This window comes from Carettochelys insculpta, chromosome 2 (assembly GCF_033958435.1).
Source record: "Carettochelys insculpta isolate YL-2023 chromosome 2, ASM3395843v1, whole genome shotgun sequence".
Classification (NCBI taxonomy): Eukaryota; Metazoa; Chordata; order Testudines; family Carettochelyidae; genus Carettochelys; species Carettochelys insculpta.
Window position 1 is genome coordinate 250,058,194 of NC_134138.1, and position 21,988 is coordinate 250,080,181.

At 45.7% G+C, this 21,988-nt stretch overlaps 1 protein-coding gene across 21 annotated transcripts in view; it reads left to right on the top strand.

Moving 5' to 3' along the window:
• The window catches only part of SVIL (supervillin), a 226,131-nt gene extending 204,143 nt beyond the window's left edge, over positions 1–21,988 (top strand). For 6 of the 21 annotated variants that reach the window (XM_074984932.1, XM_074984935.1, XM_074984936.1 and 3 more), the window contains 9 exons: positions 1,287–1,438; positions 2,481–2,586; positions 3,304–3,511; positions 4,885–5,018; positions 12,472–12,627; positions 13,790–13,933; positions 18,553–18,674; positions 19,921–20,076; positions 20,211–21,987. In XM_074984932.1, coding sequence (XP_074841033.1) covers positions 1,287–1,438; positions 2,481–2,586; positions 3,304–3,511; positions 4,885–5,018; positions 12,472–12,627; positions 13,790–13,933; positions 18,553–18,674; positions 19,921–20,076; positions 20,211–20,297 — 1,265 coding nt within the window. In that variant the 3' untranslated portion in view covers positions 20,298–21,987. Of the gene's footprint in view, positions 1–1,286; positions 1,439–2,480; positions 2,587–3,303; positions 3,512–4,884; positions 5,019–12,471; positions 12,628–13,789; positions 13,934–18,552; positions 18,675–19,920; positions 20,077–20,210 lie in introns of all 21 variants that reach the window. The other 15 variants (XM_074984940.1, XM_074984941.1, XM_074984954.1 and 12 more) reach the window with 6 other exon arrangements.

The window sequence follows — 21,988 nt, forward strand, 5'->3', positions numbered from 1 at the left end:
ATATGGCTTCACTCTTAAAAAGTAGTCTGAAAAATGAAAATTAATGTGTGATTGTGGAGTCAAGATACTGGAGAATCCAACTGGAGCACAAAAGGGTGTTAATGGAGAGTAGCTGTAGATAAAGGAAACCCAAATATGTGTGCTTTGTTTCAAAAACTTCTGAACAGAAAATGATCTGACTTAAATATGAAACTATAAGTTGATTTTTTTTTCCCTCTATACATATTGCAGATAGATCAACCCTGACAGAATTAATCCTGCCCAGTGGGCTGTTTTTATCAAAAGAGGCAGCACCTTTCTTGGTTTTGAAGCATTGAGGAGGTGACTGAAACCAAGATTTCAAACTGATGAATGATTTTGAGTGCCCAATTTGAGATGACTTTATAGGACCAGGATTTTCAAAGTGGCTGTTCAGCTCTTTTGACTATTTCGTAAGGTCCAAAATCTGTATTTTGGTCCTTACGAAAACAACTTTTGTTTTCAGACATCTTGTCCAAATTATATCACAGGCTATTCAGAGTTTCCAGTAGTTTAAATAAAGGGTTTTAATGTAGAACTTCTCTTTTTTCACACATGCTGTTGATGACTAATTATAATAATCAGATCATGAATAAAAGCCTTTAAAAAGATCTGAGCTCCTAGACCTTCACTCAGACTAACGTGGAAAATGTAGTTAATTGAAAAATGAAGCTTGTACAAGTAATCAGGAGATTGTTTCCAAGAAAGTAAGTTATTAATTTAGTGTTCTCTGATAATCATAACTTGGAATCCCCTTCCAGTTTCCTTTTTAATATAATTATACCAAGTAGTAGTTTCATTTTCTGCCTGTATCTGTCCCAGCTGCTGCTGTTTCCAATATTTTTCAGCAGTCAGCTAATCTGCTGCCAAAGAACAGTGCAAGATGGAAAATGAGACGCAATGTGCTTTTTTTTTTTTTTTTTTTTTTGTTGTTGTTGTTGTTGTTGTTGTCTTGTAATGTGACTGGCCATTTCACATTGTTTGATTCTCTCAACTGGTGTTAATTGCTTTAAATGATCCTTCTTCTGGTTTCGAGGCTTTTGGCCAGTTAGTGGTGTCTGTGCGTGCAACGTGACATCCACCGTATCATGTCCCTGTGCAGAACTGGCCCGTGCATCTGTTGCAGTGCTTGACTTAATGTGTGTCAGATTATGCGTGTAGTCAGTACTGCACAGGGTTTCCTATGTTGAAGCTGGCTGGCTAAGCACATGCACTCCATAGTGAGAGTGATAGCCGTTTTCCTTCACTGTGAGTTGTTTGTTTTGCAGTTGGAAGCAGACAAAAAGGAGATCAGCAAGTAAGGGCTGTTGGGAAAGAGAAGTGTGTCTACTTCTTTTGGCAAGGGAGGCACTCCACAGTGAGCGAGAAGGGGACATCAGCACTGATGACTGTGGAGCTTGATGAAGAGAGAGGAGCACAGGTGAGCTGCCAGCCATCACCTGTGTAGAACAACTGCTATGTGACAGCTGCTATAAAAGCTGCCGCTATTGTCCAAACACCCCCATTTGGTGTGTAAATACAGTACAATACAATACAGATTTTTTCCTCCCTTTTTAATGCAGAGGTTGTACCCATTTCCTCTCCACATAACCAACCCCCCTTTGGCTTCATTCCTACTACTTCGAGAACAACATTCTAATGTAATTCCGAGATGTGCCTTCTGGGAAATCTGAGGAAGAATGTTTCTCCTCTCCTCCCCCATCAGCTGTAGATAAAGGGATGGATTAGATACTTCCCCTCCTATCAAGACTGGGATCCATATAGGGAGTTCATTTTCTCTCACATTGCAAGCATCTGCAGAACGTCAGCCGTTCTGATGAGCCCCTGTAAGAAGCATTTTTTCGACAAGCCAAAACATAAAATTGAAATGCTTTTGGAAAGTATTGTAATGAGAGAGACTGGGGAGCAGAAAACATGATCATATTGGACACCTCCCATATCAAATTCTGCGCAAGTAATTATAAACCAGTCTTTCCTATCAGCCATAACAGTTCAATAATCCCAAAACTTTATAAGGCTTCATAGAAGCCAACAGTTTAAGCGCTATTAAAGCACATTTTTGTCTGTTTTTACCATCTTCAGAGGGCTGTTATATTGTCTCAAATTATGTCTTAATTCTTGAGAACATGTTCCTGCCATTAATGGGCTTCAGTGCTGTCAAAAATAAATCAGTTTAAATTAGTCAGTGGTCATGCTCCTTATCCCCTGAATTTTAAGATTGCTGAATACTGCATCATCGGTACAGATTCCTCTTAGGTTTGCAGTTCATAACCAGCACAACGTGTGAGTCCCAATGACTTCTGATGTATTTGACAGTCCAACAATAGTCTGTGCTTTAAAACCTCATAAAAACCACCGTTTATGGTTGGCCGGGCCCATGCTATTTTAATGACCTGTCAAGGGCCATTTTTTCCTCAGTCTCTAAATTAATTTGCTGAGGTTTTGGTGCTCTCCATTTCTAGGTGCAGGTGCTTCAAGGGAAGGAACCTCCATGCTTTCTGCAGTGCTTCCAGGGAGGGATGATTGTGCATGCTGGAAGACGGGAAGAGGAAGAAGAAAATACACAAAGTAAGTCACTTCTTAGATGGGAGCTTTCTGCTACAAGAGTCCGCTTTTCTGGAAGAAATGTATTAACACTGCAGTCTATGGGAATAGTAGAAGCTTATTCTGCAGATGGTCTTTTGTCAGAGGGCTTATACTTGAGTTTTCATTTTAGTTCTCTCCTTACTTAATGTGTGTTGTCAACCCAGGTGCAAATTCATGTTGCTGGACAGGCATCCATTATATTGTCTTGGTTAGTTTTTAATGTTGAGTAAATGGTCCCTTGGCGTTAAGATGCTCCCTTTTTTCAGTAGTCTGGCAAAATATGATTATTTGATTATGAATTTGCAATTGTGCATGTTGTCATTTTGGACTTCTGTTACCGAAACAAAGTGAAGCTTCTGTGACATGTTTAGCACAAATTGCAATGAACACTATGTAGCCAGTGAACAGTAACAAATTCTTTTCAATACAATGGTAGCTACTAAAGGCTTCAATTGGGATAAACATGAATCTGACCTGCTCTGCCTACATGTTGCAGCTAACTAATGATATTTTATATTGTCCCTTGTTCACCCTAAATACAAAAGGGGAGAGTTAAGGAGAGAGAGCCAATTGACTGAATTTCCTTTTATCACTTTGTGGCAGTTTGAGTGTGTCATGCAATGCAGTGCTTGCCATTTATCTAAAAAGAAGTAACTTGGCCACAACTTAATAGAGTTGTGCTGTTTGTGCCCATTCCAGGTGACTGGAGGCTATACTGTGTACGAGGAGAAGTTTCCATTGAAGGAAATTTACTTGAAGTAGCATGTCACTGCAGCAGCCTGAGATCCAGGACGTCTATGATTGTTCTCAATATTAATAAAGCCCTTATCTACCTGTGGCATGGGTGCAAAGCACAGCCGCACACAAAAGATGTAGGAAGAACAGCAGCCAATAAAATAAAAGAGCAGTAAGTAGCAGGTGTATACCTTGGAGATATTTGTGTAACGTAGCTGGATTATTGAATGTAGCTGTCCGCCAGGAGAAAACCCAACCACCTTCCAACAGCACTGATGTGGATTGAGGGGTAACAGCAGGTGTGTGTTGGGAGAGAAGGAATAGACAGGTCACCTAGTTCATTATGGTGCATATGCTGGTTTTCAGACAAACCCAACACGGTTAGCTGCATTCACTATTCTTGCTCTATTGAATTGACATTCCTGTTAAAGATAGAGGTCTGCAGATCCACAATTCGCCCTCCTCCCACCAGGCCGGGCAAGTGTGGCACCCAGGCCAGGAGCCTTGGGGAGCTGTGGTGGACCCTTCACCTGCCCACAGGACAGGGAGAGATGGAGTAGCCCACAATAGAGTCCCCTCCCAACTGAAAGACGCTGTGTGGGCTCCCTCAGCTGCTCTTCCAACCAGGCCCCGGGGGGGGACTGTGTGCCTTGGTGTAGAACCCTGCAAATCGGCAGTTAACTTGTGCAGATTGGATGCAGATACGCAGCGGTGTATCCACACAGGGCTCTAGCTGTATGTTTTTAATCTCTGGGGCTACAGCCACACAGCAAAGTTATTTTGAGATAACAGCTATTATTTCAAAATAACTTGGCAAGCATCTACACTATGCACACCCTATTTTGAAATAAACTGAAATGGCTGCGTTATTTCAAATTTCATAAACTTCATCGCAGGAGGAATTGTCTGTTTCGAAATATACACTATGAAGAAACAGAATAGTGCTATTTCTAAATAAGCTATAATGGCATCTAATGGCACTATTTCAAAATAGGCAGTGTGTGTCCAGACATGCAATTTCAAGATGGCTGGGATCTCTTTTGAAAGGCATTCTTGTGTGTAGTTGTGTTGTTTCAAAATAAGCAATTTCAGATCAGCTTTCTTGGACTGGCTTATTTCAAAATATACTGATGTGTAGATGTAGTCTTGGAGACTGAAAAGCACCTAAAAGTAAAGACTAAACTATGACCTACTAGAGGTGATGGACTAAAATGCGAGAGTGGTGGTTAGCAGGCTAGGGAAGGAAGCCTGCAAGAGGAACTGATGGGGAATGGAAAGGAGAAACTGAAGAATTGGTTTAAAAAAAAATAAAACTCACATGATTATTCTCTCATGCTCTGCATGTATGGTCGGTCAGACAAACAAATACCATTGCAAAAATGTCATATCATATATAGTTATTTCCTGTACTGGTTTTCATATGGAGCAGGCTGGCAAGAAAGAAGTCCCAGCGTCCCTAGAATCAGTCTCTGGGCCACTGACAAGAGCTTGCAGCTGTATGTAGTTGGAAGTACACTGAGTTCACATAACTTCTTTGTATTGCAGATGTCCGTTGGAAGCTGGATTGCACAGCAGCAGCAAGGTGACGATACATGAATGTGATGAAGGGTCTGAGCCACTAGGATTCTGGGATGCACTAGGAAGGAGAGATCGAAAAGCCTATGATTGCATGTTGCAAGGTAGTACTTTAGTCCAGTGATCTTCACCTACATGTTACTGTATTGTAGGACTGTAAAATACATTCTTCTTCGAGTGATTGCTCATGTGCATTCCAATTTGGGTGTGCACCGTGCACATGCCCAGTTGCCGGAAGCTTTTTGCCGTAGCCGGTAGCCTTAGGGTTGGTGCGGCGCCCCCTGGAGTGGCGCCCGTATGGCCGCCTATATATGCACCGCCTGCCCCGCCCCCTGCTCAGTTCCTTCTCGCCACGCTGTCGGTTGCTGGAGCTTAACTCTCCTTGAGAGTTCGCTGGTAGCCTTTGTTGTTTTAATTAGTTGTAAATAGTTTACTTTATCTACTGTAGGAAATTAGCGCTTAGTAAGCCCAGGTGGGTCTTTAACCGTCTCGGCGCCTCGCCGCCAGGCGATACCTGGCTCTCCATTTTAAAAACTGTTCTAAATGTGGCAAACGTATGCCCAAGAGTGACCTGCATAAAGCTTGTCTGGGCTGCCGCAGTGAGTCTCATCCCGAGAGCATTGCTCCATCTGCAAGGACTTCAAATCAAGGACTCTAAAAGATAGCGCTCAAAGACTAAAAGTTCTTTTTATGGAGTCGGCCTTGCACCCGGAAGTTTCCTTGGCGGGAACGCAGAGCGCCACATCTTCGATGCAGAGCACTCCGGCGCCGTCGGTGCCGTTGGAGGACTCCCAGCGCCGAGAATTGGACTCAGTGCCTAGCACCGCCCTGTGCCACAAGAGTCAGTCTTGGGTGCCTTGCAAGAAGACAAGACGGCACTGGGGCTGTTCAAGACAGGCATCTGGAGAGTCCGCCAATGCGCACTGTGAGCGGGGTCGTGACATGCTGGCGTTGACTTCAGCGCGAGGCAGGAACCCGCACTCTCCCAGCTTGCCCTCGATGCCAGAGGCCTTTGGTGCTGCTCAAGGCCTGCTGCAATTTACAGTGCCGTTACAAACACTGCACCAGGAGCCTTCGCCACTCTTGCTCCAGACACCAGGTCAGGCTCCAGGGACCCCGGCACAGCTCCTGACACCAGGGGGACCCCAACAATGCATTGGTACCGTGCAGATGGGACTGAGCCTGCAGGAACCAAAGAGAAGTACGGGACCCTTGGCACCATCATATTAGTTGGTGTCAGAGTCCGTGTTGGAATTGGACTCCCTTTACCCCAGCTCAACAAGGAGCGAGAGTACAAAGTCATCCCGACACAGTGGGCACTGGCGCCACTGCCGACGCTCCCTGGAAGGAGAGTGGCAAAGGCACCATCAGGGAGCACCACAGTGGCCCTTCTGGACCCCGTGGGCAATCCATGCGGAGCAAGGGCGAGTTGCTGGACTCCTGTTCAGGGCACCGGGCACTCCCCAGGTTCTGAGATGGGTGCCGACATCTCTCGGCGCCTCGCCGGAGGAGCAGGGGGAATCATTGGCACCAGCTCCGATGGCAGTACTGGCACCATCACCAGCGTCGACATCGGCACCAGGTCAGCTGAGACTGACCCAAGCATGGATGCCGTCAGTACAGGCACCGGGCACTGTGGTGCAATGTTCACCGGTGCCATCCCCGGTGCAAAGTGGCCCTGTTTTCATAGCACCACATCAGGGACCACTAGGGGGCCCTCGACCCCAGGCACCAAGCAGGGTGCCACAGTGTGGTGCTGGGGGCTCAAGTAGCAGTGCCAGAATCCTCTGGATCAACAGTTTTGGAAGGTATGTTGACCTCATCTTCGTCTTCTCCAGATGAGGCATTAGCTGGGTCCTCTGCATCCCCAGTATTGGAGGTGGAGGCGCGTACCAGCAACTGTTGAGGAGGGTTGCCCAGAGCCTCGGGGTACAGGCTGAAGAGGTCAGGGATGAAGTAGACCCTGTCACTAACATCCTCTCAACCTCTGCACCATCCAGGGTGACACTGCCTATTATAAAGACAATTGCCAACACAGCTAAGACAGTGTGGCAAACCCCGGCCTCAGCCTTGCCCACGGCTAGGAAAAATGAACGCAGGTATTTTGTCCCAGCACAGGGAAATGAGCATCTGTTCACCCATCCTTCCCCCGACTCCCTTGTTGTGGATGCAGTGAACAATAGGGAGAGACAGGAGCTTCAAGGGCCCTCCCCCAAGAACAAGGATGCCAAAAGACTAGACCTGTACGTTAGAAAAGGTTACTCCACAGGTGGTCTGCAGCTGAGAATTGCTAACCAGCAGGCCATGGTTAGCAGATATGCGTATAATATGGCCAGTTCCATGGACCGTTTTGCGGAACTGCTTCCACAGGATGCCAAGACAGATTTAACGGCCCTGGTAGTGGAGCAGAGGCTCATATCCAGAGCAGCACTGCAAGCCGCCCTAGATGCAGCTGGTGCAGCCACTAGGGTTATGGCCTTGGGTATTGCCATGCGAAGGGGAGCATGGCTTCAGGTCTCAGGACTCTCGCAAGAGGTGCAGCAGTCCATTCAAGACCTCCCTTTTGAAGACCCATCTCTATTTTCAGAGAAAACGGATAAGAGACATCATGGCATGAAAGACTCTCGATCCACGTTACGCTCACTGAGTCTGTACACGCCGGCAACCCAAAGAAGGCAGTTTAATCCTAGGCCCCAGTTCAGAAAGTTCCCCCAGCAGCAACGGGAGGGGAACAGAAGAAGGGGCCATCATAATAGGAGGCATCAGGGTCGCCAAATGCAGGACCAGGGCCACACTAAAACCCTTCCTGGGCCTAGACGCCAGTTTTGACAGGGCGGTCGAAAGCGTTGTACCACCCACTCCCATAGTTCCAGCTCAAGGTTTATTTTCACTCCACTTATGCCCATTCTACCAGGCATGGTGCAGCATAACTTTGGACCAGTGGGTCCTCCCCATGGTAGAAAAGGGATATGCTATCCAATTTTCTTCTTACCCCTCTTCGCAACTCCCTTCCCTGTCCCTCTTTAGGGACCCCTTTCACGAGATAGTTCTCAGACAGGAGGTAGGAATCCTCCTCCAAAAGGGGGCTATAGAGGAAGTCCCCCAGGAATTCCAGGGACAGGGATTTTACTCCCGCTATTTCCTTATTCCGAAAGTGAAAGGGGGGCTGAGGCCCATCTTGGACCTATGAAATCTGAACAAATTTGTAAGAAAGATAAAGTTTTGTATGATATCTCTGGGAATAATTATCCCAATGCTGGAACGAGGGGATTAGTTTGCTGCTCTCAATTTACAGGATGCATATTTCCATGTAGCAATTTATCTGCCTCACAGTAGGTTCCTCAGATTTGTGCTAGGGAAGGACCATAATCAATTTACAGTCCTCCCGTTAGGACTCTCCTCAGCCCCGAGAGTCTTTACCAAGGGCATGTGAGTAGTGGCGGCCTTCCTATGCAGGCGAGGTGTGCACCTGTTCCCGTACCTAGACGACTGGCTGATCAAGGGTCGGTCACAAAGACAGGTGTCGCAACATGTACAGCTAGTAAGAACAACGTGCAACATGTTAGGCCTCCTAGTAAACGAGGCAAAGTCTGTATTAGTACTGACTCAAGTCATAGAATTCGTAGGCACATGTCTTGACGCAAAGCAGGCCAGAGCGCTTCTGCCACACAACAGGGCCCAGGCAATGGCGGCTTGCATACAAGCCCTAATAAGGTTCCCCACCACAACAGCCAGGGGATGCCTCAGATTGTTGGGACACATTTCAGCATGCATATTCGTAGTCCAGCATGCCAGGTTACGAATGCGCCCCTTTCAGATGTGGCTCGCCTCAGTATACAGACCTGTCAGGGACAGTATAGTCATGTTAGTCACAATCCCCCATGAAGTGTTGACTATACTACACCGGTGGCTGGAGGGACAGGTCATTCTGCATGGGGGTACCCTTCAATCCCCCACAACCCTCCCTCTCCCGGTCACGGACACATCAGCCCTGGGCTGGGGAGCGCACTTGGCTGGTCCCTGCGTCTGGCGGTCCCTATGGGACAAAACAGAAGCTCATCTCCACATAAATGTGAGAGAACTCAAAGCAGTTCGTCTGGCGTGCGAAGTATTTCAGAACGAGCTGAAGGGGCACTGTGTAGCAGTCAGCACAGACAACACCACAGCAATGTACTATATAAACAAACACAGGGGTGCACGCTCATCGCCTGTGTGTCTGGGGGCCCTCGCGCTTTGGGATTTCTGCATCCAGCACCAGATTCTCCTGAGGGCGTTCTACCTGCCTGGGACCCAGAACTCCCTGGTGGACCACCTCAGCAGGTCCTTCATGGACCACAAGTAGTCATTACAGACAGAAGTACTGAAGTCAGTTTTCCAGAGGTGGGGGCATCCCCAGGTAGACCTCTTTGCCACTCTTCTCAAGGTGAAGTGCAGGACGTTCTGCTCTTACCAGAACCCAAGTCCAGGTTCTTGGGCAGATGCCTTCAGCATTCATTGGTCGGGCCCATTGCTGTACACCTTTCCACCAATACCGCTCATCCACCAAACACTGTTGAAAATTCGGTCGGACCGAGCGTCAGTAATCCTGGTTGGCACCAGCCTGGGCTCGACAACATTGGTACTCGACCTTCTTGGAGATGTCCACTCACGCCCTGGAGATGCTCCTGCTGTGCCCGGACCTGCTGACACAGGAGGAGGGCAGACTGCAGCACCCCAATCTACAAGCGCTTCACCTGACAGCATAGAGGCTCCATGGCTGAGACCGGTTGAGCTGGCCTGCTCCCAAGCTGTCAGGGAAGTATTACTGAACAGCAGGAAACACTCTACAAGGGTAGCATATGTAGCCAAATGGAAAAGATTTACCATTTGGGCCACCCAGAAGGGGACGTCCCCGGGAGAGGCCACAATACCAAGTGTCCTAGAGTATTTGCTGGCTCTGAGCCAGGCGGGGCTGTCAGTATCCTCCCTAAAGGTGCACCTGGCAGCCATTTTGGCGTTCCACCCAGGGGACGGGAGCTTTTCGGTCTTCTCAGACCCAGTGGTAAAAAGGTTTATGAAGGAAATGGAGAGGGTCAGACCACAGGTTCGGGTCCCCCTGCCAATGTGGGACCTTAATTTGGTTTTGTCTAAGCTGATGGCTCCCCCTTTTGAACCACTCGCCTCTTGTTCTATGTTGTTTCTTACTTATAAGGTGGCATTCCTGGTGGCCATTACCTCAGCCAGAAGGGTGTCAGAGATAAGGGCCCTGATGGTGGACCCAGTTTTTACGGTGTTCCACAAGGACAAGGTTAGACTAAGACTCCACATGGCATTTCAGCCTAAGGTGGACTCCCCTTTCCATATTAACCAAGACATCACCTTACTGGTGTTTTACTGAAAGCCCCATGCCTCCCCGAGGGAGCAGAGCCTATACACCTTCGATGTACGGAGGGCACTGGCCTTCTATATGGGCAGGACCAAACCCATACAGAAGTTGCAGCAGCTGTTCGTTGCAGTGGCAGACAGGATGAAGGGGCATCTGGTCTCTCAGTGGATCTCCTCCTGGATAGTAGCCTGTATCAGTGAGTGTTACAAACTGGCGGGGGTTCCCCCTCCGCCAATCAGGGTGCACTCCACAAGGGCACAGGCGTCCTCTGTGGCATTCCTAGCCAAAGTCCCTATCCAGGACATCTGCAGAGCGGCCACTTGGTCCCCCATTCACACGTTCGCAGCGCATTACGCAGTAGCGCAGCACGCTAGGGAAGACGCTGCGGCGGGCAGGGCTGTCCTGCACTCCTTTTGGGGCTCTGACCCCACCTCCTAGGCACTGGCTGACAGTGACCCAAATTGGAATATACATGAGCAATCACTCAAAGAAGAAAAGACAGTTAAGTGTTCCGTAACTGGTGTTCTTCGAGATGTGTTGCCATGTCCATTCCAAAACCCTCCCACCTTCCCCTCTGTCGGAGTAGCCAGCAAGAAGGAACTGAGCCGGGGGCGGGGCGGGGCGGGCGGTTCATATATGGGCGCCACTCCAGGGGGCACCGCACCGACCCTAAGGCTACCAGCTAGGGCAAAAAGCTTCCGGCAACGGGGCATGCGCACGGCGCACACCCAAATTGGCATGGACATGAGAAACACATCTCGACGAACACCAGTTACAGAACAGGTAACTGTCTTTTGTTTGCGTGGAATGTCTCTCCACTGTTGACATGAAACTTTCACAGTAGTTAGGGCCCTGGTGAAGTAGAGACTCTCGCTGGAGAATAAAATATGCATGTGAATCTATTGGTGTCTGGAGATGCAAGGGGCTGAAGGGTGATGTGTTCTTCCCCCTTCCCTCACACGCACACACAGGGAAAAGAGCAGCAGTTAACTCTTGGCTCACATTTCAGCTCCTCTCTGGAGGTATCGGCTGATGGTTTTGTGTTTAATCATTGGCCCTTCTGCTGGAACTGCCAACAAAACAGAAGGTGTAGGATGGATTTACACCATGGAAATCTGTGAGACAGGTGAACTTCAAATAAGCCACAGAACCATTAGCAACCGAGGGTATTTCTGCACTGCCATTGAAAACCCACGGCTGGTCCATGCTGGCCAACTTGAGCTTGTGAGGCTACGGCTAAGGTTCTGTTTAACTGCAAGGCAGACATTTTGACCTCAGGCTGCATCCTGGGCTTGCGGACCCTGTGAAGTGGGTGAGTCCCAGAGGTGAGGCTGCACCTGAGCGTGTGCCCCAAGGGTGGCCAGCCTCTTGTCATCGGGGGCCATAGGGCAAGTTTTGACGTGATGTGAGGGCCAAACACAAAGTAGCCCCAAACCTGCCCTCTCCCCATCCCCAGGCTTAAACCCCTCTCAGCCTCAAACTACCACTCCTCTGCCCCCAGGCTAAAACCTCTTGCAGCCCCAAACCCAGAATTAACTTACTTTACATGGGACCTCTGTGAGCTGCTGCCACCACCTCCTCAGCATGGCCGTGTGCTCCTCCCCCCAGCACTCCTACTCACCCCCCTGCTGTGCTGAAATAATGGGACTCAATTTAATTATTTTAATGTCCTGATCCCTCGTGCTTGCCGTTAAACCAATTAAATTGAGTTCTGCTCTTTCAGTGCATCAGAACAGGGAGATGGAGAAGGAGTGAGCAGTGGTGGTGGCGGGAGCTGCAAATGTCTCCTCAAAGAGCCACATGTAACTCAGAGACGGCCAGCTTGCTTTCAAAATGGTGCCACTGCTGGCTCTGGGGCTGGATGAAAAGGTTCCATGGGTCTGATTCTGGCCTGTGGGCCATGTATTGGCCACCCCCAGTCTACCCCATAACGAAATATCCCCTTAGCTCAAACCGTCTGAGCCCAATTCAGCTGCCAGGAGACTAACTGCAGTGTGGACATACCCTAAATGGCTGGTCACTACTAGCCAGTGCTGGAGTCAAAATGGTGGCTACATCTAAAATCTCTGCTATTGCCAGTCTCCTTTCCTGATTGTTCAAAAGCCAAAGTGTAACATAACAAGTATGAATGCAGCTTTTCACATACACGGTGTCCTGTTGTACTAGACACTTTTTGGGTTTTGTTTTATTAGATCCTGGAAAGTTTAACTTCACCCCCCGCCTGTTCATCCTCAGCAGTTCATCAGGAGACTTCTCAGCCACTGAGTATATCTATCCTGCAAGAGATCCCACCGTGGTCAATTCCATGCCATTCCTTCAGGAGGATCTGTACACAGCCCCGCAGCCAGGTACAGAAGCAGGCTATTATGGTGAATACTGCCTTGATCCTCACTATGACACCCATGAATAGGTATACCAAATACAGAGATCCCTAAGATAAAGTTATCCTAGCAGGTAGGTAAGGAAACACACTGACAGATGCTATGGAACAGCTGTGACCCATATTCCTGCAATAAGCAGGGAGAGAGAAGTTAAACTCCTCCAACAACCCAGTTATTTTTTCTCCGTTTCCTCCCTCACAAAACCTGGTTGCAGGACCAGACACTCCTGCCTCCTGGCCAGAGGCCCACCATGGGGTACCAAAGAGCTTAATCTCCTCTCCCCAGGACCCATCTGCAGCTGCCCAGAGTGCTCTAACTTCCCCACACCTTCCGCTCCAGCTGCATCCTGTACAGTTTTGAACCTCTCTCATTCAGCACCCTGGGGACCTGACCAGTGCAGGGTGAGAAAATTTGCCAGGCCATGGGAGGTCAATATCATCTAGCACATTACCAAGGCTTTCATTACTTCTTGGGCTCTTAGAACACATTTAGGGGTATGTTACAATTAAATAAAAGTACAGAACACTGGTTGTAAACAAACTTTATGGGGCCACACTCATAAATGGTCATCTGGCTAACCCAAAACATGCTGGATTACGGATGTTGCTGGATGAGTGTGTTCTGGACGAGAGAGGTTCAACCTGTATTTGCACACTCAGAAGCTGGGCTCTGCCAGGTCCTGGGGTGGCCAGCAATTATCAGTGCTTCAGAGGGAAATTCTGGTGCAGTGGTGCAGAATACCCACAGGAGTAAAGCATGACTCTGTTGAGATTTAATAAACAGCAATGACACTTCAGTGTGTGTAAGGCCAGGGGGGATTCAGTCTTCAAATAAAAGATTGAAATTTCCACTTAACAAATATATTCAATTGGTTTCAGAACACAACCCTTTACTAAAGTTAACACACTGTTTCCTGTAGGGGATCAAAGCTCAGTCCTGTGCTTCTTGGGTTTTCAGAAGTCTCTGTGTTTAGATAACATGGCATTCATGAACTCTAAAATGAATCTCATCTGTCCAACTGTAATAGGCTGATTTTAGTCAACGCTATGCAGTTTATCTTATGGAGATATCTAGTAAAACATAAGCTGACTAAATCTCTGGTATTTTTTGTTCTTCTTTGGCTGTATAGCCCTCTTCCTTGTTGACAATCACCATGAAGTGTATCTTTGGCAAGGCTGGTGGCCTATAGAAAATAAAATAACGGGGTCAGCTCGAATCCGCTGGGCTACAGACAGGAAGTGTGCCATGGAGACAGTGCTCCAGTACTGCAAAGGTAATAAGAAAGCTACCATGTGCCAGTGCTGATTGTGACTATTTTAAAGTTTCTATGATAGCTATCACCAGAGGATTAAAGTGCTCCCCAGGTGAAATAAATCAGCAAGGTGAAGTCTGTAATAAACTTCAAGGAATCTGTCTGTTCTTTGCCCTGATCCTTCCATTAGGATTAGGAGCCTCTCTTTGGGAAGCATTTTTTTTTATTTTTAAATCATCTTGCTTGTAATGCAATTGTACTTCCTCAAAGAGGAGAGTGGGCAGATGGCAGATTAGTCTGATCTCTGGAAATTCATGCTGTTACTGAACCCCCATTAAACCTGCATGCTGTGACTCCAGCTGTCATGGGTTTCATTCTGGGTTTTGTGAAGTGCATTGTCCCAAAGGAAGGGTTGGAGATGCAGTTGTTGATGTAACTGGGTTTGGATTTGGAGATGCCTGTGAAAATCAGGGACAAACCTGAGAAGCTGGAAACTGACTGGGAGCCCCTGTTGGGAGCGAAGGACGGGGTGATGTACTTGTAGTGGCCTGCCTCACAAAGGAAGCAGCCAGGTATGTTCTGCGCAAGTTAGAACTTCTGCATAACTCTAACCCCAGATAGTGACTGAGGCTGGAATTGATGAATGTGCCAATTGTGGTGGCTGAATTCTTACTTTGGATGAAGAAACAGTGTTTCCCTGGAAGTAGGGAATGGTAAAAGGCTTTTCCCTCATCTGATGTGACCTGATCGGCCACACTTGGAGATGAGGAAAAAAGGCCCTTAGAGTTCTTCTCTCTTTTGAAAATAGGGTTTGGGTGATAAAAGGGGATGGGGACACCTTCATTGTAAGACGAGGCCCGGCTGTTATTTCAGAGTATTTCCTCCATCTGACCAGAATCATCCCAGTTTGGTTTGAGCCAGCTCTTCCCAGATACCACTCGAGCTGATTCTCATGGCTTTGTGACAGCCTCAGTGGCATTGGTTTCAGCTGCGGTAAAGAAATTGTGCATCTCCTGTATTGCTGGCAGCCGAGTCAGTGGCACTTTCCAGTTTGGCCATTGGTCTTTCACATGTGTTGAAGACGGGGGAAGGACTATAAGTGGGTCCTGGTGGGAGAAGTGCTGATGGCTGTGTGTGGAAAGATGTAAAAGCTGAGCACGGAAACAAGTCATCTATCCATTGTTCTGCAGAGGTCCTTTTCTAGTGCCAGTGGGGCTGTCTTTGTGCAGAATTCTGATGTAGCTCATCCAAAACATTGGCAGATTTTTCCACATATTGGTCTTTTAGTTGTTTAATCTGAGTAGGAATTAGAGGTTAAAGATGGAGCAGTACAGATTGAAAGTCTCTCTAGTCCAGCACCGTGGGGACCTGAGTGGTGTTGAACAAGAAAATTTGCCAGAACTCAACAGGTCAATCTTGTCTGGCAGCGTTACCAACACTTCCACTGCTTACTGGGCTCTTAGAAGACATTTATTGGTAAATTACAGCTAAAGACCAGCACAGAACACTGAGAGCCAGGACTGGTGGCTGTAAACAAACTTTATGGGACTGTGGGGAACTTGGCCACACCCATGGTCAGTGATAATTGGACTACTAAAATTGTGCCAGATTATGTGCTGGAGGTGAGAGTGCCGGACTAGAGAGGTTCAGCTTGTAGTTGGAAAAGCTCCTGTGTACCACATGCTGGCTTTTTGAAGTCTGAGCAAGTTATTGCAGTTCTGACTCTGAAGGACATGGTCATTCAGAGACCTGGTTCACCTAGCACACTCATAGCATTTTCCATCTATAGATCTCAGAGCACTTTACTAAGAAGGTCAGTAGCATTACCCCCATTTTACAGATGCAACACAGAAGTCAACCAGGTGGCCAATTGAAGAGCTGAGAATAGAAACCAGGTCTCTGGCGACACATCCCAGTGCTCCAGATGGTAGACAATACCACCTCATGTTAATGGAAACTGCTCCTGACCTCCCCCCACCAGCTTTCTTCAAAAAGGGGCTTGAATGTGCCTCAGCACTTCCAGAATTTCTGGCAAAGTGGCTCTTGGCCTATGAAAGCTTATACCCAAATGAATCTGTTAGTCTTTCAGGTACCACAGGACTCCGCATTGTTTTTCCCTGAATTTCAGTGGCTGTAATGGTAGCAGGGATGGAATGCTGTCTGCAGTGGTTGGGATTTTCTGCCTCTTTACCATCCCCCTCCCCACCACCCACGCACACATATTTGGCTGCAACTAGACGAGAGCTTCTTGTGGTCTGTGCTTGGGACTATGTATCACAAGCTGATTAATCACTTTGCTAAGTGCAATAGCTCTTCTGGGTATGATTTTTCAGCTGGGGTAGCTTTGGTGTTGAAAGCTCTCTTCTGCTCCCTGTCCAGGCGTGGTATAGTTGTGCAAGAGCAATTTGTGCTGTTGATGTAGCAAGTTTTCAACCATCAAAGTTCTAATATTTTACATATGCACGTTCCCTTCCAAGATCAATTTAAATACCAGGGTGATCTCAGCCCCTGTGTAGGGGGAGGCCACAGTAGCAGTGAAGGCAGGTAGCATTTGACTGACGGTGATGTTCTGCTGGTTTGTCAGTCTCTTGGGCTTGTGGGTTAAGTGAGTCTCCTGTCAGATATGCTGCAAATGTTACAGGAGTTAAACTTTCATGGTTTAACTAGCTCTGGTCTTTCATTGCCCTCAATTAAATAGCAAGAAATATAAATAGTTTGTTGTTCTAAAAGTGAAAGAGCATAGCAAGAGTTAAGTGAGTAATCCAGAAAAATTCAAGTGTTCTTTGCCATGACACACAATTTGACTTACAACCAGCATTCAGCCAACGAGACTTTGTGAAGTATTTTGATTTGATTTGTATCCCGGGATAACAGCTTGAATTTTCCTAGCAGCGCTCTTTGCCTCTTTTTTGTTCGTGCATCTCTTTATCTAACCCACTGGATTTTTCCTGAAACCTTCTGAGGCTTTGTCTGCTGAATCAGCTAACTGCTTTGGAGCACTGAGTTCCAGCACAGGCGAAAGATTGCCTTGCGGTTTGTATTCTTGAATAAGAGGGACAGATCAGCTTGAGTAGAGAGCAGAGTTCACGCCATTAACTGAAATGATGAAAATGTCTCTCCACTCAAATTAAATTAAATTGCCCTACCAGATGGCTAAGCCTATATTAGAGTATTATCTGGCACAAGCAACCCTGTCCATACTCTTCCCTCTGACCCCCCAGTATCACTGAACTGAGTTGCTTACTGTCTAGACAAGGCTAACAAATTTTTTGCAAGTAGCAGAGTTTTTTATAGTATTCCATGGCCAATTCAAGCAGTTTCCGCAGTGGTGTTATGGAACAAGAGGGTTCAAAGTAAAATTCTCAGATGACAAATCTCACGTACCAATCGTACAGCTGAAGGATTCTTGTGCTTATCTGGGTATCAAGCTTCCTGAAACCACCAACCTGTTAGTCACCCAAACCCTCTGACCTGGGCAATGCCAACCCTAGCTTTTATTAACAAACATTCAAAATGCAATTGATAGTGATTAAGACTATTGGGTACAAATGGTTCTGTATGAAATAAAACCTAACACACCACCTTAGCAGCTGAACATGTAAAGAAGTTTCTCACCCAAAATTCTGTGCAGCATTTTCAACCAAGGCTGCTTGAGATCCCATTTCATGAATGCAAACACAATCATTTTGCTTACCTAGGTGCAGGGTGAGGCTGTCTCTTCTTATGCCTCCTAGATATACCTCTTAGGCCTCCAAAGTTCATTTTATTCAGCCAGTATAGTACCCCCTCACCTTCCCTGTCATATTGTTCTTCTCCTGCATGCTCCTTCCCTGTTCATTTCACATCCCTTAATGTTTGATTTTTGTGTGTGTATGGGCATCCACTGTGTTAGCTTACAATGCTTAATTTACACCCCAACAGAGACAAATTGCTTATGTCCTATCTAGAGGAAACCCTGTTTTGCACCTTGGCTACTGACAAATGCTTTGATACAGACATGAAAACCACATTTTCAGTGTGTGTGTGTGTGTATATATACATAACTCCTTATGTTGTATCTATACGTGGAATGCACAGTGACATTAATGACACACTGACTTTCATTTGAGACCTCCTGTGGCATTCTTTGGTAGATTAGAATATACACATTAGACCTTTTGAGATTTCTGGCATTGTGGACAGTTGAGGTGCTCTCCCTGCAGTCTCCAAACTTAAAATTTTGCATGCTGCTGATATTTTTTAATTCAGGACACTTAGCACTGGGAGTCTCTTCTCTTGTGAGAACATTCTGCAAAACACACCTTTCCATTCCCTTTTTTTTTTGCAAGGTAGTGTGTTGGATTTAGGGAAGAGAAGGCTCAGATTGTGCATGTTAGGAGGGGAGTCAGTTTTGTTTCATTCTTTTCCAGTAGTGAGCTCCATATCTGAATTTGTAGAGAAGCCCAGAGATGGCAGAAATAAGCGCACTTTTAAAATATTGAAAAGCAGACCTTAATGAAGTTGTTCTGATGTGCAACAGAAAGTTTCACAACGTGTAGATGAAAGGTCCTGCTAAATTTAACCCAACAGTGTAGCAGGACTGAGAGCATGCAACATAATTGTTTTATATCTCCTCTTGCTTTGTATTTTGGATGTTCTAGGGAAAAATGTAAAGAAGCCTCCCAAATCCTACCTAATTCATGCTGGTCTTGAACCTCTGACATTCACCAATATGTTCCCTAGCTGGGAACACAGAGAAGACATAGCTGAGATCACAGAAATGGTAAACAAACTTTCCTTTGAAATTGTTTCCTGTTGCTGCTTTTGTACTTTGCTGTTATTGCTATTAACAACCAACACATTTCATGCTGGGAAGTCCCAAATGCCAGAGGACTAACCTGACTAATGCACTTCAGGAATCTGGAAAGACATAAGTATCATTGACAAGTGCATTACGTATATTCTCAATCAGTTATAGGTTTTCATACTGTCTAGTAAATGTTTCATTCATTCAAAACTTATGGATTTCTAGTTCCAATTCTTAACTTGACTCCTAACTTTTTACCTTTCCTAAATGGTAGTTGGATAGAATAAGGGAGTCACCTCCAGGCCTGCACAAAGCCTTGATCAAGCCTGCCTCTGTTTCCCAACAAACCAGCCTTCTGTTCTCTGTGAGACCAAGACCTCAGGCCTCCAACACAGGGGAGAAGGGGGGCAGTTGCCCCATGGCCTGGCATTTCAAAGGGGCGCTCAGCTCCTGGTTGTTGCTGCTGCTACTCTGGCAATGCTAACGGATGAGTGCCTTAAGCCCCACCCCTTCTGCAGTTCGTCCTGCCCCTTCCGTGGCATGGAGCTGGGCCACCCTCCCACCTTGCCCCGGGACGCGTGATGGCTGTCAGCCCCACGACATGCACCAGACTGTTGTCTGCTTCTGTGTAAAATATTGCACAATTTGGTGATGATGAGTCGCCTGGAAAGATCTCAGTATAACTGAACAAAACAGGCAGCGTATTCAGATCAGAGTCTCCACAGTAGCATGGCAAAGTGTCTTTGTACAAGGATTTGTTTGGGCCTCCCTGCATTGGCTTCCTTTTCAGGGAAATGGCGTTCATACCAGCCCAGATATGTGATCCTTAAATTCAGGGTGTTTTTAAGTTTAAGCCATTACCAAGAAGGGACATTGGCTCTCTCTGGGATCAACTGCAATCCTCCTTAGCCATAAAGTTGTGGCAGAAATTTAAAAAAAAAAAAAAAAAAGGGAGGGGGGATGAAATGGGGTTTCTTAGAGGACAGCCCTCTTGTTATTAAATACAAATATTTAATGGTGGCAGATTGTTTCAGCCAAAGAACTGAGCTAGCCCACAATGTCCATAGCGTGCTTCTCAAATAAAGGGGCCAGCTAACCATCTCGAGCTAGGACGGAACTTGTGCCAGCTATGAAGGGGGCTTGTATTTAAAATGAGCCATAGCTGATTCCAGTAGCACATCGCTAATTTCTTTCCTTTTATTCCTCTCTCTCGCCTCTCCAGGATGCTGAAGTTTCTAATCAGATAATCCTTGTAGAGGATGTGTTAGCCAAGCTGTGCAAAACTGTGTACCCACTAGCAGATCTCTTAGCTAGGCCTCTGCCTGAGGGAGTTGATCCACTGAAACTTGAAATTTATCTTTCTGATGAAGACTTTGAGGTAAGCTCTGTGTGCGTACATGCATGTAGGGAAGCATTCTTACTCTCCTGTGAAAGTTTCACCACTTGACTTCTGAGCACTTTGAGTTTAGTAAATGACATTCCTAACAGTGTGTCTTTGTGTCTTATTTTCAGGCTGCCTTAGAGATGACTAGAGAAGAGTACAATGCACTCCCCTCTTGGAAGCAGGTTAACTTGAAAAAGGCAAAAGGACTTTTCTAAGTAATGTTATCACTTTGTGATAGTACTGGAGGGATCTGTATCATCACTTTCAACATATTTGAATTAGCAAAATGAATTGCTCTGGGTTAGTGTTCAAAAGACAAATTAGAGATTATCTTAAATTTTTAGATACTGCCTGACCTTGAATTGTGTAATACTGTAAATGTGCAAGAGAACTCTTTTTGGAAACTTTGTTTCAATTCCAAGGGTAACATGCTTAAACTTTGCTCCCCTGTGCGCTTAAAGGTAGCCTCTGGAGCTACTCCTGCAACAATCCTTTGGGTAGGTGTAATGGCCATGTGTTTTCTGAAGATGTTCTCTTTGTAAAGTGTTATTTTGTTTGTGGATTACAAAGAATTTATATTTATATAAACACATAGAATAAGTATGTATTTAACAATGCAATGTGTATTCACTTTCAAGACTTTTGTGTAAAAAAACAAAAAAAAAAACAAAAACAAAACTCTCTGCAGACAGGTAGCTTGATGGCAGTTGCTTATACTGCCAATATATCTTATGCATTCTGAAAAGATTCTCTTTGCGATAGGTAATATTCTCAGTGCTGCTTCAGGTGCTAAACTGAACAAAGCAGTTGTATTTATGTTGTGGGTTTCATTAGAAACTATGCAAATCAACCTTTATATTTCAATACCCAAAAAATGTATAGTGCCTTGTTTTTGTGTACAGTTTATATACAAAAAAGATTGGTCTGCATTTTGAAGATGGTTTAGAATGGTCTTCTGTGTTACTTTTATAACGATAGAGATAAAAACATCTCAGTTCCTAATACATGTTGTAAAGATTAAACACCTTTCATGATATAAGAGCTTAAAGTAAAAGCTTCAGAATAAATACTTAGCAATGCTCTGACTAGTCATTATTTACACACATACCCTATACCGTTGCTATAAATATATTCCATAATTCTGTATCGACCTTTGAAATATTTGTAACCTTAGGCATTTGGAGGATCTGTACAGTGTTATGATTAGAGTGGCAGATGATACAGCAATTTAAGATGATTACACAAAGATAAAATTAGACTGTACTATATTCTTAACTAGTACTACCTCTTGGAACAGTCATGTAACTTTTGAATTGAAAATAATTGCCCTTTTTTATACTTGATGTAAAATGTTTGGCCAATTGAAGACCTATCAAGAATATGAATGTGAATAATGTCTTGGAGGGAAAAACATGGTATTGAATGTTAACTGTATTTTCATTCTCAAAGAAAGTAGTAGAACCAAAACCGTGGCCATTTATATTAGTGGGGGCAAGCAACTGTTTATTTGGGTTGAGTTTCTGTCATTTCTTGAATCTTTAGCATTTTTGCTTTTGCAGGTAGTTGCTATCTCTGACCTTGAATTACTGTACCTGAAATTTCTGTAAGGATTGCTACTGTTCATATGCAATATCAATGTACCTTTCAGATACTATACCTATATCTCCAGGAAACTTGCCTTGTAGACTGTAGCCACTGGGAATCTCCCTACCTACCTACAAAGGGAAAACGCCTTTGTTACCTATTAGTGCCAAGTGACTTTGTATTTGTAAGAATTTGCTGCTCTTGCCCTGACTGATGCCACAGGGAAATAAAGTGGATCTGGAGTGCAGTGAGATGTATGTTTTGTCAAACCTCCATATCAAATCTAAAATCCACATTTTAAAATAAGATAGGCTTTATAAGT